The sequence below is a fragment of the Hemiscyllium ocellatum genome, chromosome 6 (genome assembly GCF_020745735.1).
Source record: "Hemiscyllium ocellatum isolate sHemOce1 chromosome 6, sHemOce1.pat.X.cur, whole genome shotgun sequence".
In the NCBI taxonomy this organism is placed as follows: Eukaryota; Metazoa; Chordata; class Chondrichthyes; order Orectolobiformes; family Hemiscylliidae; genus Hemiscyllium; species Hemiscyllium ocellatum.
Window position 1 is genome coordinate 30,023,207 of NC_083406.1, and position 19,013 is coordinate 30,042,219.

Consider the following 19,013-nt stretch of genomic DNA (forward strand, 5'->3'; position numbering starts at 1 on the left):
TGAAAAACACCATTCCAAATCAATTTGGTGCTTAAAGTTGTTATTTTTGGCTGTGCTGATTTGAAAATTGCAATAACTTGCAATGACATACTGCTCTTTAAGCCCATAATGAATGCTTTCCATTGATTCAAATGATATGTGCTGATGATATAATTATGTTGGAGAAAATGCTTTGCCAATTCATCAGCAGAATTATGGAATTATATTTCAGTACTGATATGATTGTAGGTTTGAGTTTGTTCAGCTAGTCCCATTTCAATGGGTGGGGGGGGTTACTTGCAATCACAAGAACCCCATCTCAATAGAGTGTTCATTTAAAAGCCATCAATTGGGATAAGCTGTTCCCGATTGTTTAGGTGGATTAAAGGGCAGTGGCAAAACGTTTAGATCCTTAAAGATTTCTGCTTTGTTTGTTAGGTGATGTAAAACACAAAGTCCCAGACAACTCGTGGATTAAGAGTGAAATGAAACCAAAATCTTCACAGCAGCAAGACCCACCACACTCGTATGCTGAGCAAGAGCGACAGAAAATCCTACAGGAGATGCGCAGAAAGACCCAGCTCCTGAATGATAATAGCTGGATCAGACAGCGTAGTGTTGCCAATAAGACTGCATCTAGCAATTACGGATTAATGAGAAGGTAAGAACCATAAAAAAGTTACAGTAGTAGTCTTCAATCTTCCATTCGGGGGTGTTCATATCCTAACCCTATGTTACTGTAGCCGCCTGCAGAACATTAGGTCTCATTGCTATCCCTATTGTCACATTTTTTGTCAACTTATCCATTTGATAACTCTCCTATTCATACATCTAGATAATTTCAATCAACCCCATTCACATGTGCTACAATGTGCCTCTAAGGCAGGTGGGACCTAGAGCCCAGGCTGTCTTCATTATTTGTAAAGGAAGTTTCTATCCTGTGATCAGACCCTTTCTCTTGTAACACAATTTAGTATTTCTTTGGTCCTTGGTTTGGTTTGATTGATTTATTGTCAGATCTACCCAAGTACAGTGAAAAGTTTTGTTTACAAGCAGTACAGGCAGATCATAGTAAGTAAGGACTATCATAGGGTGACAAAATACTAGACAGGCGTATACAAGTTACATTGCATAAGGCGTGTGCCAGGCAAGATCAGCATTATTTGAAGTTAGAATCCATTCATCAGTATAATAATGGCAAGGACATTGGGCCATTGGAAAATGATGCTGGCGAAGGAGTAATGGGGAGCAAAGAAATGACTGACTAACTGAATAAATACTTTGCGTCAGTTTTCAAGGTAGAATATCCCAAACATTTGAGAGTTGGGGGCAGAGATGAGTATGGTAGCCATCACCAAGGAGAAGGTGTTGGAAAAACAAAGGTCTGAAAGTGGATAAATCACCTGGACCAGATGGGCTATACCTTAGAGTTCTGAAGTGATAGTGGAGGCTTTAATGATGATCTTTCAGGTTTCACTAGAGTCGGGAGGGGGTAGGGAGCAGAGGACAGGAAAGTCACCTAAGTAACCCCCCTGTTTAAGAAGGGAGCAAGATAAGAGATGGGAAATTATATGCCAATTAGCCTGATCTCAGTCATTGGTAAGATTTTGGAGTCCATTGTGAAGGATGAGATTTCTGAATACTTGAAAGTACATGGTAAAATAGGGCAAAATTAGCATGGTTTTATCAAGGTGAGGTCATGCTTGACAAATCTGTTAGAATTCTTTGAGGAGACAATAAGCAGGTTAGACTAAGTTTATCCAATGGATGTTATCTATCTGGACTGCCAGAAGGCCTTTGATAAGATGCTGTGCTGGAGGCTGCTGAGTAAGATGGGGCCCATATAGTGTTGGAGGCAAGATGCTAGCATAGATAGAAGATTGGCTGTCTTGCCGAGACTGGGAATAAAGGGGTCCTTCTCAGGATGGAAGCAGGTGACTAGTGGCATTTCACAGGGGTCAGTGTTGGGGCTGCAACTTTTCACTTTATACCTTAATGATTGGGATGAAGGAACTGAGGACAGATGATGCAAACATAGGTGGACAGTCAGGTAGTATTGAGGAGGTGGGAGACTGCAGAAAGATTTAGGGCAGGTTAGGAGAGTGGACAAAGAAGTGGCAGATGAAATAGAATGTGGGCAAGTGTGAAGTCATGCATGTTGGTGGGAAGAATCGAGGCATGGACTATTTGCTAAATGGGGAAAAGATTCCGAAATCTAAAGTGCAAAGGGACTTGGGAGTCCCAGCCCAGGATTCTCTCAAGGTAAACTTGCAGGTTGAATCAGTAGTTAGGAAAGCAAAGGCAATCTTGTCATTCATCTCAAAAGGACTAGAATAAAAAAGCTGGGTTGTAGTTCTAAGGCTCTGGTCAGACCACATTTAGAATATTGTGAGCAATTTTGGGCTCCATTCTTCAGGAAAGACGTATTGGCCCCGAAACGGGTCCAGAGGAGGTTTATGCAAATAATCCCAGTAACGAAAGGCTTAACATATGAGGAATGTTTGAGGACTCAGGGGCTATACTCGGTGGAGTTTAGAAGGATGAAGTCGGGGTTGGGGGGTGGGGGGGGTGGGGAAATCTGATTGAACTTTAGAGTACTGAACGACCTGGACTGAGTGGATATTAGAAAGATGCTTCCATTGGCAGGAGAGATGAGGACCGGAGGGCATGGCCTTAGAGTAAGGGGGAGACTCTTTAGAATGGAGATATGGAGAAACCTCCTTTTAGCCAGAGATTGGTGAATTCATGGAATTCATTGCCAGAGAAACTTGTGGAGGCCAGACCATTGAATATATTTAAAACAGAGATAGATAAGTTCTTGAGTATCAAGGTGATCAATGGTTACTGGGAGAAAGCCGGGAAGCGGGGTTGGAAAACCTATCAGCTGTGATTTGAACGATGGAGTGGACACGATGGCCCGAATGGCCCCATTTTTACTCCTGTGTCGTCTGGTGGTATGGAAGGTGTTTGTGTGTGTTCCTTTGCTTGTACTGTAAGTAAACTTCTGGATTACAAATGCCTCTTGACTGTTTGTAGACTTGAACTGTTGGCCTGCACTAATTGTTACCTATAAAATCAAAATGTTTGAAAAATAAACCCAAAAAAAGCTTTAAAATGAAAAATATTAAGTTTGTGCCCTCTGGTCTAATCATTATCTACTTTCTAACTTGTTTTTGACTTGCCCACGTAGTGAGGATGTTCAGTGCATGAAGTAAATATGATATGTAACCAAAAGATCAAGCCAGTATCAAGGTCAATGTTATCAGACCTGCCCAGTCTCTTGCTGTATTACATTAGGTACTGATATAATGGTATTGCCAGAATGATGTCAGAAATGTGGCGTAGGCTACCAGCCGTTATTGAATATTAAAAGGCAGGTTAAAAACAAAACCTTATAAGAACGGCCAAGGATGTTTCCCCTTTATTAAATCTTAGCATTAATCTCACCCTTCAAACACAATAATTGCATCTTTCATGGCTGTTTAATATTGTTAAGCCATCTGGCTCACACTCTATGCTAGTTTTGCACTAATTGCTGTTTCCTTGTAATACAGCACTGGAAATAACCTCCAGTGCATTTTGAAGCTATCAGGAAACTTTAAGGTATTTTTTTCATAGTAGTATTTAGGTCCTCAGACCTTCACAGGATTCAATTTTAAAAAAAACAGTATTTATACACAGTAATGCAGCTGCCAAATGAACATGGAGTATAAATGGTCCCACAGGATGTTTGTAATTGGATGGGATAGCTTAAACCAATGCACCAAACACTTTGATCTGAGAGACATTCCCTCAGCCAAGAATAAATGGCAGCAAATAATGATTGGCAAATCCAAGGTTGGTAATTTAATTCCATGTACACCTCCATATTGTACAGAAATAAATTCAAGTAATGGTACTTTTACAGCAATATTGCTGTCTCACCACCATCCAAAACCTTGTCTAAGTGCAAAACATTTACTTTTCCATGTATTCAGAAGTTCTCATGCCCTACTGCCAAAACTTTGGTGAGATCTTCAGGTGAAAATAACTTGATTAGATGCATAATCTCAGGCTGTTTCATACAAATGGGATGGGCAAGCACAATTTAGAATAATAAAATGTTAAAGTAACCAAGTCTAAGTTATTAAAAGTACTGTGGATGCTGGGTATCTTAAATTTATAAACACAGTATATTCTGAAGGAATACCTGGAGAGTTAACTGGATGCTTTGTTTCAGGAAGCAGTCACACCTGGGAGATTAAGTAATTCACATTCAGTTAGTGATCGGGGACATCAGAATGTGACTGTAACTGAGGCAGGTAGGGGGAACCTGAGTTCAGGAGCCTCAGCCCTTGACCTTGTCCAACAGGTATGAGATTCTTGCTCCCTGTACGGATGAGGAAAAGGGCTCTGGACAGGATGAACCAGCTGACCACGGCACCATGATATAGAAGGCCATTCAAGAAGGGGAAGCAAAAAGACAAGTAGTTGTTATAGGGGATTCTATAATTAGGGGGACAGATAGTATCCTTTGCAAGCCGGATCAGGAGTCTCGCATGGTGTGTTGCCTGCCCGGGGCCAGGGTGTGGGACATCTCCGACCGGCTTGAAAGGATATTGGAGCGGGAAGGGGAGGATCCAGTTGTTGTGGTCCACGTTGGTACTAACAACATAGGCAAAGCTAGGGTGGAGGCCCTGTTTGGGGATTATCAAGCACTAGGAAGGAAATTGAAGTACAGGTCCTCAAGGGTCATAATCTCCGGATTACTGTCCGAGCCACATGCCAATTGGCATAGGGATAAGAAAATTAGGGAAGTAAACATGTGGCTAAGGGATTGGAAAGAGGGATTCCACTTCATGGGGCATTGGCATCAGTTTTGGAACTGGGGGGATCTGTACCGTTGGGACGGTCTCCACCTGAACCGATCAGGTACCAATGAGGGTAAATAGGGTGGTCAGTAGGACTTTAAACTTCTGAGTTGGGGGTGAAGGGAAAGTGAAAGTATGGAGTTAAATGGAAAGATAAACAACAGGATAGCATATGTGCGGGCGGATTTAAACTTGAGGCAGACTGGGAATGCAGCAAAAAGGAAGGATAACTTAGGACATCTTATGACTTCCAATATCTCTAATGTTAAGAAAGTTAGCATTATGGCACTTTACCTGAATGCTCGTCGCATTTGTAACAAAGCAGATAAACTAATGGCACAGATCATCGTGAATGATTATGATGTGGTAGGCATCACAGAGACGTGGTTACAGAGGGGACAGGACTGGCAGTTAAACCTCCAAGGATTTTCAACATATCGAAAAGACAGGGAGGTGGGCAGAGGGGGTGGGGTTGCCTTGTTAGTTAAGAACAAAATTAAATCTATGGCACTGAATAACGTAGCATCGGATGATGTGGAGTCGGTGTGGGTGGAATTGAGGAACCACAAAGGCAAAAAAAACATAATGGGAGTTATGTACAGACCTCCTAACAGTGGTCAGGACCAGGGGCGCAACATGTACCAGGAAATAGAGAAGGCATGTCAGAAAGGCAAGGTCACGGTGATCATGGGAGACTTCAATATGCAGGTGGACTGGGTAAATAATGTTGCCAGTGGATCCAAAGAAAGGGAATTCATGGAATGCTTACAGGATGGCTTTTTAGAACAGCTTGTCATGGAGCCCACAAGGGAGCAGGCTATTTTGGACCTAGTGCTATGTAATGAACCAGACTTTATAAAAGATCTTAAAGTAAGGGAACACTTAGGAAGCAGCGATCATAATATGGTAGAGTTCAGTCTGCAGTTCGAAAGAGAGAAGGCAAAATCGGATGTAATGGTGTTACAGTTAAACAAAGGTAATTATGAGGGCATGAGAGAGGAACTGACGAAAATAGACTGGAAGCAGAGCCTAGCGGGGAAGACAGTAGAGCAAAAATGGAAGGAGTTTGTGGGTATAATTGAGGACACAGTACAGAGATTCATCCCCAAGAAAAGATTATCCGGGGAGGGATTAGACAGCCATGGCTGACAAAGGAAGTCAGGAAATGTAATAAAGAAAAAGAGAGATCCTATAAAGTGGCCAAGAGCACTGGGAAATCATAAGATTGGGAAGGCTACAAAAACAAACCGAGGATAACAGAGAGAGAAATAAGGAAGGAGAGGATCAAATATGAAGGTAGGCTAGCCAGTAATATTAGAAATGATAGTAAAAGTTTCTTTCAATACGTAAGAAACAAACGACAGGCAAAAGTAGACATTGGGCCACTTCAAACTGATGCTGGAAGCCTAGCGATGGGTGATAAGGAAATAACAGGAGAACTTAACAAGTACTTTGCGTCAGTCTTCATAGTGGAAGACATGAGTAATATCCCAACAATTAAAGGGAGTTAGGGGGCTGAGTTGAGTATGGTTGCCATTACAAAAGAGAGAGTGCTAGAAAAGCTCAAAGGTCTTAAAATTGATAAATCTCCTGGCCCCGATGGGCTACATCCTAGAGTTCTGATGGAAGTGGCTGAGGAAATAGTGGAAGCGTTGGTTGAGATCTTTCAAAAGTCACTGGAGTCTGGGAAAGTCCCGGATGATTGGAAGATCACTGTTGTAAACCCCTTGTTCAAGAAAGGATCAAGACAAAAGATGGAAAATTATAGGCCAATTAGCCTAACCTCCGTTGTTGGTAAAATTCTAGAATCCATCGTTAAGGATGAGGTTTCTAAATTCTTGGAAGAGCAGGGTCATATTAGAACAAGTCAACATGGATTTAGTAAGGGGAGCTCATGCCTGACAAACCTGTTGGAATTCTTTGAAAAGGTGACAAGTAGGTTAGACCAGGGAAACCCAGTGGATGTGGTCTATCTAGACTTCCAAAAGGCCTTTGATAAGGTGCCATACGGGAGGCTGCTGAGCAAGGTGAGGGCCCATGATGTTCGAGGTGAGCTACTGGTATGGATTAAGGATCGCTGTCTGACAGAAGGCAGAGTTGGGATAAAAGGTTCTTTTTCAGAATGGCAGCCGGTGACGAGCGGTGTCCCACAGGGTTCAGTGTTGGAGCCGCAGCTGTCATGTTATATATTAATGATCTGGATGAAGGGACTGAGGGCATTCTAGTGAAGTTTGCCGATGATACAAAGTTAGGTGGACAGGCAGGTAGTACTGAGGAAGTGGGGAGGCTGCAGAAGGATCTAGACAGTTTGGGAGAGTGGTCCAGGAAATGGCTGATGGAATTCAATGTGAGCAAATGCGAGGTCTTACACTTTGGAAAAAAGAATACAAGCATAGACTACTTTCTAAACGGTGAGAAAATTTGTAAAGCCAAAGTACAAAGGGATCTGGGAATGCTAGTCGAGGATTCTCTAAAAGTAAACGTGCAGATTGAGTCCGTGATTAAGAAAGCGAATGCAATGTTGTCATTTTTCTCAAGAAGGTTGGAATATAAAAGCACCGTTGTGCTACTGAGACTTCATAAAGCTCTGGTTAGGCCCCATTTGGAGTACTGTGTCCAGTTTTGGTCCCCACAGCTCAGGAAGGACATACTGGCACAGGAGCGTGTCCAGCGGAGATTCACACGAATGATCCCTGGAATGGTAGGTCTAACATACAAGGAACGGCTGAGGATCCTGGGATTGTATTCATTAGAGTTGAGAAGATTAAGGGGAGATCTAATAGAGACTTACAAGGTAATACATGGCTTGGAAAGGGTGGACGCTAGGAAATTGTTTCCATTAGGCGAGGAGACTAGGACCCGTGGACACAGCCTTAGAATTAGAGGGGGTAAATTCAGAACAGAAATGCGGAGACATTTCTTCAGCCAGAGAGTGGTGGGCCTGTGGAATTCATTGCCGCAGAGTGCAGTGGAGGCTGGAACGCTACATATCTTCAAGGCAGAGATTGATAAATTCTTGATGTCACAAGGAATTAAGGGCTACGGGGAGAATGCAGGTAAGTGGAGTTGAAATGCCCATCAGCCATGATTGAATGGCGGAGTGGACTTGATGGGCCAAATGGCCTTACTTCTACTCCTGTCTCTTATGGCCTTATGAAATACAGCAGTGTCTGTGGAGAAAGTTAATATTTTGTGTAAAATATAACTGAACTGAAGGGAGCGAAAGGGTAATGGTTTTTATGAAGTTGTAAAAGTGGAGAGCAGGTTCAGGGGGAATAAGTGGAATAGATGTGAAAAGGTGCCCAGTGCAAAGCGTCAAGAGCATGTTCATGGTACTAGAGAAGACGTTGGGATGAAGAGTGAATGATAATGGTTGGTGTCAATAGCTAAAAGTTGATCAGCTCTGCGCCGAGCAAACCCATGCAAACAAAACCATGAGAGGTAAGGAATCAAAATAGGTCAGATTTCATGCTCTGAAATTGTTTAACACAACAAGCCCTGGAAAGTACCTAAACAGATGTTCCTCCAGCTTATGTTGTAGATCAGTAAAACACTGTAGCAGATCTACAGCAAACAATGTTAGTATGAGAGTAAGTGGTTCATTGAAGTGAATAGAAGTTAGGATCATTCTTACAGAGCAGCAGTGTCCCACGAAACAGTCACCCAGTCAGCATTTGATCTCGCCAGTGTAGAGGAGATTGCTTTGCAAATACAGTAGACCAAGTAGGAAGAAGTACAAGTAAAATACTGCTTCACCTGCAAGGTGGGTTTAGAGCCTTGGACAGTGAGGATGGAAGAGGTAAAGGAGCAAGCATTACACTTTCCCCAGTTGCATGAGAAGGTGATGAATTAGATTCCCTTCAGTATGGAAACAGGCCCTTCAGCCCAACAAGTCCGCATTGACCCTCCGAAGAGTAACCCACCCAGACCCATTCTCCAACCCTTTACTTACCCCTAACTCACGCACCTAACACTATGGGCAATTTAGCATGGCTAATTCACCTAACCTGCACATCTTTGGATTGTGGGAGGGAACCGGAGCACCAGGAGGAAACCCACGCAGACAGTCACCTGAGGTGGGACTTGAACCCAGGTTCCTGGTGTTGGGAGGCAGCAGTGCTAACCATTGAGCCACCATGCTACCCAGGTGGTGGTGAAAAGATATTGGGAGTGAAGGAGGAGTGGGCCTGGGTATTGTCAAAAGAATGATCCCTGCAGGATGCTGACAGGATGGTTATGGAAGAGTTGTTTGGTTGCACTGTCCTGCTGGAGATGGCAGAGTAAGGTACAAAGATAAGCACAATCATTGAATCATATAATCTCTACAGTGTGGAAGCAGACCATTTGATTTGTTGCGTCCATGCTCCCCCTCCAAAGAGTATCCCAACCAGACCCACACCATCCTTGTAACCCTGAATCCCATGCCCAACCCATCTAGATTGACACTATGGGAAAGTTAGCATGGTCAACTCACCTAGCCTGCACTATATTTGGACTGAGTAAACCCACGCAGATATGGCAAGAATGTGTAAACTCCACACACACATTCGCATGAGGGTGGAATCGAACCTGGCTCCTATGAGCTGAGAGGCAGCAGTGCTAACAACTGAACCACCATCCCACCCACAAGTCCAAGTGAAACTCTGTTTTAGAAAATAAATGTAGCAAGGCTGCCCTGTGCAAGATTTTAATTGTTGTGGATGGAAGCTCCTTGGGTGTTGCATTAATGTGAACTATTCTTCCTCATCACCACCACTAGTTGGACAAATGAATGTATTTGGAAGAAAAAGGAAGTGACAGGCCTAATTAATTGATCACCTCAAGATTGATACAAATTTGCAGATTTTAATTCTCAGTGCATTAGTACATCTTTTGGCATTTCCTAAAGCTTGTTATGGGTTTTTGTAATCATGTTTGCTGATTAAAGGCAATGGAAGCTGGTTCTGAGCCAGATTACACATGCACATGTCACTATGCAGCCCAAAAATATTGAACCGGTTATATTATGATTACTCTTATTTCAGGGGTGAATCTTTAGACAACTTAGATGCTCCAAAGACAAACAACTGGGGAACAAATGCAGAGCCAACACATTCCTCTGGAAAGGGACCTGGTTTTTACCCAATCTCCACCTCAAACCGCTCTTATATGCGCACTGCATCATCAACCTTACCGCCTCAATCCACTGGATCATTGAGAACAGCATCATGGACCAAGAATCCTTCCGTTGAGCCAACCAGTCAGTCCCAGATACTGCAAAGCAACAGGTATTTGATCTTTAGAATGAAATGTTTTGCAGTGTTACTGTGTTTCTTGTGTATATTTCAGTTTCCCTTCTATACTTAAGAATAGCTTCTTGCATTTACATGGAAAATTCTTTCACATTAACTCACTGGTTCTTGGCATTTTTAGACACCTTCCATGGAACAGCTTAGATGCTTTCTGAATTTGTATAATCATAAGCGATGAAATACCTGTATATTTATCAATGTCACTTATTCCGTTGTTAGTATGATGTCTATTTCAAAGTGTAATACAAGACTTGTGATTAATACTCCATATTTGCATCATAGGAATAGAAGTAAACTATTTAGCTATCCAGCCTGTTCCATCACCTCAGTGAGATTATGACTGATCCATGCAATAACTTCATATATCCTCCTTTCCTCCATGCCCCTTAAACAAGTTATTTTACAAATATTCTAGTTCTCTCAGTTTAAAATTTGTCATTTGCAAAATTCCAGTGTTCATAGAACAGTACAGCACAGAACAAGCCCTTCAGCCCGTTCTACCATACTTTGCATGAAAAATTGTCTTCTGATGTTACTCTTTTTAAAAAAAAATGTCTGGCTCTAACTTTTAGACTCTTTTGCTCTTAGAATCCCCAAGCAGAGGAAAGAGTTTCTTCTAAACTGTTCTTCGTTGTGTCTTAATCTTAGATCAAATCACCCAATAAGCTTCTAAATCCTAGAGAACATAGTCCACAATTGTGTTATCTTTGCTGGCATTTTAACATTTGGAGTTCAGACATTATTCAAGTAAAGCTGTGTTACACACTTAAAGACCAATATGCCCTTCCTAAAGTTGGTAAAAGCCTAGAACTACTCATGATACTCCAACTGCTGTCTTGTCTGTGTTCTCGCTAGTGAAGTATATCTTTTACTCTTTTTTTTTATTCCCTATAAAAATATAAAAGCTAGCATTCCATTTACCTTTATTGTTGTTTTCTGAACCAGTTCATGACATTTTGTATGTTCATGTGCAAGCTTCTTTGGGCCTCTGTTATCTCTAGCTTTATACCATGAAGAAATGATCCTACTCTATTCTTTGTAGATCAGATTGATTGATATTGAATTCAATTATCATTTAATCTGTTGTTATCTCTCTTTACGTTTACCCCTCCAAATATGTTTCGTGCAATGTTGCTAATCTTTGCATTGTCATTTAACGTGTGTTATCTTAGATTTATGGACATCTGTTCCTTAATAAATATGGTGAATAGGTGAGAATCATTGTGGAACAACACTTGTTGCTACCTGCCAATTAGAGTACCTAGGTTAGGTTAGGTTAGATTCCTATTCTCTACAGTGTGGAAACAGGCCCTTTGGCCCAACCAGTCCACACCGATCCTCTGAAGAGTAACCCACCCAGACCCATTTCCCTCTGAATGATGCACCTAATTCTGTTTCCTGAATAAAAGCTCATGCCTGAAACGTCGATTCTCCTGTTCCTTGGATGCTGCCTGACCTGCTGCGCTTTTTCAGCAACACATTTTCAGCACCTAACTATATGGACAATTTAGCATGGCCAATTCACCTGACCGGCACATCTTTGTGACTATGGGAGGAAACCGGAGCACCCGGAGGAAACCTGTGCAGACACGGAGAGAATGTGCAAACTCCACACAGACGTCACCCGAACCTGGGACTCTGGTGCTGTGCTAACCACTGAACCACTGTGCCGCCCTACTTGCCAAACAACCAAACTCTCTGCCTCTGCCTACTCATCCCATTTCTTACTTGGATCAACAATTTGACCTCAATTCTAGCTGATAAGTTCCTCACGAGACTAATCAAGTGTTTTCTGGATGTCCACCTATGCATGAATTTAACCACCTCTTCAAAAAATGTGGTCAAGTTATTCAGGCATGGCCTCTTTATGACAAACCAATGCTGGCACTCACTGATCAATTGATGAAATTCGAGATGTTGAAAATCTGGAGCCATCGAAATCACTGTAGTATTGGCGTTTAAAAAAAACTTTTAACTAGCAATTATCAGGATGTGTTGATTGACAGTGACAGAAGACACAGCTAGATTTTTATACCAGGTCAAATGGACAGCTATTTTGGAATTGGTGAAATCAGACACCGTGTAGGAAGGCCACTTATTTATAGGCAAATAAAGCCTTGGCTCAAATAATATAATGCTAATGTTGGAATATGAATGTATTGACTCACTTCTGAAATGATAGAAAATATACAGCAATTATCGGTGAGGTTTTAGTCCATCTGTTAAACAGCCCAGGGTCTTGCTGCCAGCTTAAACTGCCGATCTTTAAAATGTGCGAAATAACTTCAAAGCTTAATTGGAGGTTCTTGTATGTGAGCAGATTTTGTTTGTGTAGGGTATTTTGTTGTTTTGTCTTGTATAAATTTCTCCTGTACAATAGTCTCATGAAATTCCGAGGCCATCTTTGCTGGTGGAAAGTCATCAACGATTGAAGTCATGGACTGCAGGGCAACATAAGGACTCCAGTTTTCCTACTGGACTTGTATATTGCTACTTTCCATTGACCATAATGTTTCAACCAATTGAAGACTTGAACATCCCACAGAATTAGTATAATTAATTCTCATGCCTGTATAGCCTTTATATAGTTGGTCGCCTTTTTGTTCTGTATCCAGGTCAATAAGTGGAAAGAAGATCTGTTCATACTGTGATAACCCCCTGGGCAGAGGAGCTGCCATGATCATCGAATCTCTTGGTCTTTGTTATCACTTACAATGTTTTAAGGTGAGGATAGGGACCAACCATGAGAGAGGTTAAGCAATCATGAAAAATGTCTGCTGAAGACCTGCATGCTTGCTTAGAACTCTGCCAGTAGCCTTTGTATTATATTTTTATGTATGAAACCATGCAGACATTCTAAAATGCATTGCGATTATTGGAAGGTGATTTGCAAGAAAAAAAATTACTGTTTTATTCGGTTTTGAATTTTGCACGGTTTCTGCAGCTGGTATGGAAGCATTTTGGTGTCATACTAATTAACATGGGACAACTTGTGTCAATAATTTATGATCATAATTTTGGTTCTGTTTCAGATTGGCAAATCTTAACACTGTCTTGCTTGCGCTTCTATTATTAACAAGCTTTTAATTTTCAGCAAAAATGGATGGCTCATCACTTTTTTTGGTTTAGTTTGTGCAAATCAGTATCATATTAGCTTATTGTTTACCTGTAATTTTTTTTAGTTCATCCTGCTGACACCCATAATTCTACTTCCCGCTAATGCTATATTTTCACCTTCATTAACACATTTGGTACTCAACTTCCCAGTGCAGAGTAACTCAACTACATATCTTATTTCATGCTAATATACTCATGAAAGAGGCAACATGACTTTTGAAAGACCACTTCAGCTTGATTTGAAGATTTTCTTTAAAGCCATGGTTTAGTTTATGCATGATCTAGTAAATTAAATATCATTATATTTGGCCAAATGTTGTTTAGTTCTCCTGCCTCTGAAGTATTTGTAGATTTTCCTTACTGGGTCCAATGTGCTTTGGTCAAAATGCTAGGATGCATTACTTTTTCACAAGCCTTTACTAAATCTGTTCAGCTTTATACAAAACAAAAGGGATTTGTCTTGTGATAATGGTCCGTAATCAATCTTGCTGACTCTTCTCCCAAAAGAAAGAACTTGCCAACTCTTCAGTCATAGTTGTGGATTTTCTCTTTTCACCTGGTTTGGTGAGAGGTGCCAAGGTACCATACCATTAAATTATTGACATCTACTTCCCTATCTTTTCACTGCCCAATAAGCCTCTTCAAGAGTTGGTGGACAGGTAATCTGGGTTAATGCTACAAACCCACCCTCCCAAAAAATACATCACACGAATGGGAGGGAGTAATTGTTTTGGTGGAACTGAACTGTTTGTTCTGTCACCAGTGAGATACCCAGTTAGTGGTTAATGGGGGGGAACTTGTGACCTATCCTGTTTGTTAAACAGCCAATTACAATTCTCTGCCATGAAATTGGAGGAAAAAAATTAAATTCAAGCTGAGTGGACCAGTGAAAAGAAATGTTGTTGCTTTCTGACTTCATCCCTATCTTTAAATTCCAACAGTTGTGAAATGTCTTGGAAAATGTAAATAAGTAAACTTGGTCTCGTACACAGTGCATCTTGTGCAGCATTGACCTTGGAGGTACAGAATCTGGAGCAGAGGTCCGAGTACGGAATAACAAACTCTATTGTAACGCCTGCTACATCCAGTACAAAGGTAAGTAGAAGTTCAAAGGCAGTGTCCTGGAATCTACTGAGAGATAAACATCAAGCTTGTGTGTGATCATGGGAGCCAAGTTAGAATATCACCACTCCTTTATGAACCCAATTTATTCCGCTTTGGTTTTTTTCATAATCTGAAAAATCTTGAGTATCTAAAAACTTGCCTTCATTTGCCTAACCTCCAGTCACTTCCAGTTCCTGTCTGTCTTTCTCTTGCTTTCCTCTAATACCAGGTAAAGTTATTCATAAAAACATAATTATGAGGAGAAATGTAGAACTAAGATAGTGTTGATTTGGATATGATGGATTTTTTTAAAGAAAAAAAAGTGCTCCATTTATATAGCGCCTTTCTAGACTGCAGGATGTCCCAAATTGCTTAGCATCCAGCCAATGAGTATTTGTTTAAGTAAATCATTTTTGTGAAGTGGGAAACTTAGGAAATATAGGAAAATTTGGGAATTGGAGAAATGAACCCAAGGTGTGTCATGTGTACTCCTACAGGTCACACATGCTGTGAAACAGGGATGGATTGAACCAGTCCTGAAAGAGAACCTGCTCATGGAGGTTTTAATTAGAGTTCAAACATATGAACTTGCTGAGCCATTTGAAAAATGTATCTGTATTAAAAGGGTCATTATGACACTTCTGAATGACCTCTTAAGTTTGACGCATTCATTTCTTCTAAAGGGCACCTACTTCTTCATTTCCTTTTTTGGGTTACACTTTGACAAATTGAATTTCCCAAATGTAATTTTAGTTTCTAGCCTTGGTCAGCGTCACAGAACAGACTCTCATTTCACAGTTGCATATCTGAGATTGGAGATGCATGTCCATTTTTTTTAAAAATGAGTTTGAGAGCAAGGTATTTTGATCTGAATTAGATTAGATTAGATTCCCTACAGTGTGGAAACAGGCCCTTTAGCCCAACAAGTCCACACTGACCCTCCGAAGAGTAACCCACCCAGACCCATTTCCCTCTGACTAATGCACTCAACACTACGGGCAATTTAGTATAGACAATTCACCTGGCCTACACATCTTTGGACTGTGGGAGGAAACCGAAGCACCTGGAGGAAACCCACGCAGACACTGGGAGAATGTGCAAACTCCACACACTCAGTCACCCGAGGCTAGAATCAAACCTAGAACCCTGGTGCTGTGAGGCAGCAGTGCTAACCACTGAGCCACTGTGTTGTTTTAGGATCCTTCCTCCTGAAGTTAAACTGTAAGAAACTTGTATGTTTAGAATTTCCTTCTAATATTTCAGGATATTATATACTTTTGTTACAACAATGACTCAAGCCAATCTAAATAGCCTAATCTGAGTGGAATGTTCACTTTAATTTCTTTGATGTTACTTTATATTTAAATAATACCATAGCGTATTTAACAAAATCTAAATACAGACCATCACTGAAATCCTCCACTGTCAAATTGCAAAGTTTTTTCTGTATTCTGATGACTATTTTCCAATGTGCAAGGAACACTGGCTATTTCATAGCAACGGAAATAGGGTGTATACTCATTTAAGCCTGCTCCACAACTTAATATGATCACGGCTGATTGAACACTTCAATGCCTTTTACTCAACTTATTTCTAGAACCAGTACACCATTAGTTATCAAAAATCTTTCAATCTCTACCTTAAGCATGCACAAAGACAGAGCCTTTGCAGCCCTGTGGTGTGGAATTCTGATGGTTCAAAACCTTCTGAGGAAAATAATTTCTTCTCATCTCAGGCCTAATTGGCTTATACTTTTATTTTCAGCCATGCAGCCTGGTTTTAGACTTCCCAACTGGGGATAGTATCTTAGTTGTAGCTACCCTGTCTCTCCCTTGAAGTATCACCTTTCATTCTTCAAACTCTTGCCTTGTTTATGCAACATCTCTTCATAGAACGGTCCCACTGTACTGGAAACAAGTTTGGTGAAACCTTGTACTCTGTCTCATTGCAGCAATAATGTCAGGACTTCTGTTATTTTGCACTGGTTCGTCAGAAGCCGTTGAAAAGAATGTTGATACTCAATAGTCTTGATTTGTTGTATTATGTTTTTTAAAAACAACAGCTGGACAGTCCGTGCCTATCTGAGGAAACTCCAAGAGGTTCAAAGATATTGCTACACATAGAAGAAGAGGAGAATCTTGGCTGAACACTATAACTTAGATACTCCGCATGAACGAAAAAGTTAAATTTTCACTTTTGACAGCCAGAGTGCATCAAATAATGTGACTCATATGAAATTTTAACTTTTATCACAATTTGACTGCAAATGGGGTGACTGCTCAATTTAAATGACCTTAAATTTGTTTCCTTGAAGACTAAGCATGTACAGTAGATAAGGGAAAGCATGGTGTATGATACTAAAAGTGTTTGTGATTCCATAACATTTATTTATCAAGCTGATGAGCTGTTGGTGGATGGGCAAGGAAGCCAACTTTGCCTTTGTGTTTATATTGCTTCTTGTAGAGCGCATTTATGATGTATTCTACTCAATGTATCTGTCTTGAAACTTTGATAGATCTCTCATGTAAGAATTGTCATTGCAGTAAGTTATCTCAGTGCATATGTTTGCTATGTGCATTCCCATTATATTTCTGTTGAATGGGCATATATGGAAAAATTTAATGTTTTCTAAAATGAGGGACAGGTTAAAAGAAAGAAGTCATGCACATATTGCATGTATGTTAAATGTACAGACCTCTGACATTAAGGAGCTTCAAAGATACAAAATCAAAATTTCTGTGATTTACTCTTAGCTTCGTGGAACCGATGGATATCCGGTTAAATATTTTTGAAAAAAAGATAAAAGAAAAAAAATAATTTTTGTGTTGACTTATGTTTATAAATAAAAAATAAATCCTCCAGTCATCGTCTTGATTTGAATATTGAAAAACACTTTTAGAGATATGTAAACAAGTGAGAATTTGTATGCTGGTAAACAGCAGAACTGCATCATTTTGCTTTACAATGTGAAGCAATGTTGCGACAAATTGAGAATATTTTGTCTAAGTGGGGGCCTTCAAACTCTTTACGCATAGGAAGAAAAGCAATAAAGGTAACTTTAGGTTAGTTATGCTGGCTTTGGTAATAGGAGAATTGCTAGATTCAATCTATAGGTGCATGATATCAGGGCACTTAGAAAATTATGGTTTGATTACTGTCATTTTGGGCTTATGAAAGGAACAAACCTGTTTTGTTTTTGTGATAACGAGCAGGGCAAGTGACAGAGCACCCAATGATTGCTGTGCAGTTTGATTTTGATAAGATATCACATGGGAAAGTTTTATAAAATGAAAGTTCATGAGATTGGGAGGAATATATTGAGGATTGGTTAACAGCAAAAATCATCAGAGTCAAAATAAAACTGAAAGATAATTCCTGCCTTGCCAGACTGGAACTAATTAGGTACAACAAGGTCAGGGTTTGAATCTCAACCATTAATATTCCAGAAGGGAAATCCAGTGATATTGGCGAATGCTAGGGAGCTGATGGCCTAGTTGTATTATCGCTAGACTATTAATCCAGAAACTCAGCTAATATTTGGGGACCTGAGTTCAAACCCCACCATGGTTGCTGGTAGAATTAGAATTCAAAGAAAAAAATGTGGAATTAAGGTTCCAATGATGACCATGAAACTGTTGTCAACTATTTGGGCAAAACCTATCTGATTCACAAATGCCTTTTAGGGAAGGAAATCTGTCATCCTTAACTGGTCTGGCCAACATGTGATTCCAAACCCAGAGCAATGTGGTTGTTTCTTAACTGCCCTCTGAGCAATGAGAGATGGGCAATTAATGCTGGCTCTAACCAGAGGTACCTACATTGCATAAGTGAAATTTGGAAAAAAAGCATGCTGGTCCAATTTGTCTTTTGGATTTCAAAATGGATGTCCAATACAGCCAGTACACTCATTTCCAAACGTTGCTGACTTTTCCCTCAGATTGTATGTACTTTGGATAGAGGGCCATTCATCTCTTGTTGAGTCGAAGAGTGTGGTGTTGGGAAAGCACAGCAAGTGAGGCAGCATCCGAGGAGCAGGAGAATCGACATTTTGAGCATAAGCCCTTCACCACGCTCTTGGCCTCTGAGCTCCAGCATCTGCAGTCCTCACTTTCTCCCAGCTTCTTGTTGATGCAAACAAAAGGGGATTGTAAGCCATAAGGAGAAATGAGTCTGTAAAGCAATTTGGGCAGTTTGAGAGATTGGGTGAGAATATAATCCACTTTGGTCAGCAAGATAGGAAAACTGAATTATTTTTAGCAAATGGGAAATGTTGGTATTCAGAAGACTTAAGAGTTTGCGCACAAATTGCAAAGTAAATATATTTATATAGCAAACATTTAGTAATGCAATTCATGTGGCCTAAAGACAGTATTTCCTGGGGCTGGAGCGGTGACGGGGGGGGGCGGGGGGGGGTAGAGAGAGAGAGAGAGAGACAGAATGTGTAACTGTCACCTCCAGCAGCTCCTTCGGAAGACATGATGTGGGAGTGGAATTGAACCCTCCGCAGGAGCAATTTCCCACCTTTGAGAACTGCCAGCTCTTCTCAGCCAGGGCTAAGTCGTGGGATAGCAATGAGGTGCCAGCATGTACTCTTCCATGGTGCCCAAACCCAGACCTGGAGTTCAGACAGGGAGATACTGGGGAGTCTGGGTAGAGTTAGGTTTAGGTGGGA

The 19,013-nt window shown here is 40.8% G+C and overlaps 1 protein-coding gene across 6 annotated transcripts in view; it reads left to right on the top strand.

Annotated features, from left to right (window-relative positions):
* Positions 1 to 17,196, top strand: part of LOC132816395 (LIM domain only protein 7-like) — a 238,405-nt gene extending 221,209 nt beyond the window's left edge. For 4 of the 6 annotated variants that reach the window (XM_060825901.1, XM_060825905.1, XM_060825904.1 and 1 more), the window contains 5 exons: positions 418 to 640; positions 9,854 to 10,096; positions 12,736 to 12,844; positions 14,230 to 14,332; positions 16,404 to 17,191. In XM_060825901.1, the coding sequence (XP_060681884.1) occupies positions 418 to 640; positions 9,854 to 10,096; positions 12,736 to 12,844; positions 14,230 to 14,332; positions 16,404 to 16,426 (701 nt within the window). In that variant the 3' untranslated portion in view covers positions 16,427 to 17,191. Of the gene's footprint in view, positions 1 to 417; positions 641 to 9,853; positions 10,097 to 12,735; positions 12,845 to 14,229; positions 14,333 to 16,403 lie in introns of all 6 variants that reach the window. The other 2 variants (XM_060825906.1, XM_060825903.1) reach the window with 2 other exon arrangements.
* Positions 17,197 to 19,013: the final 1,817 nt, after the last annotated feature.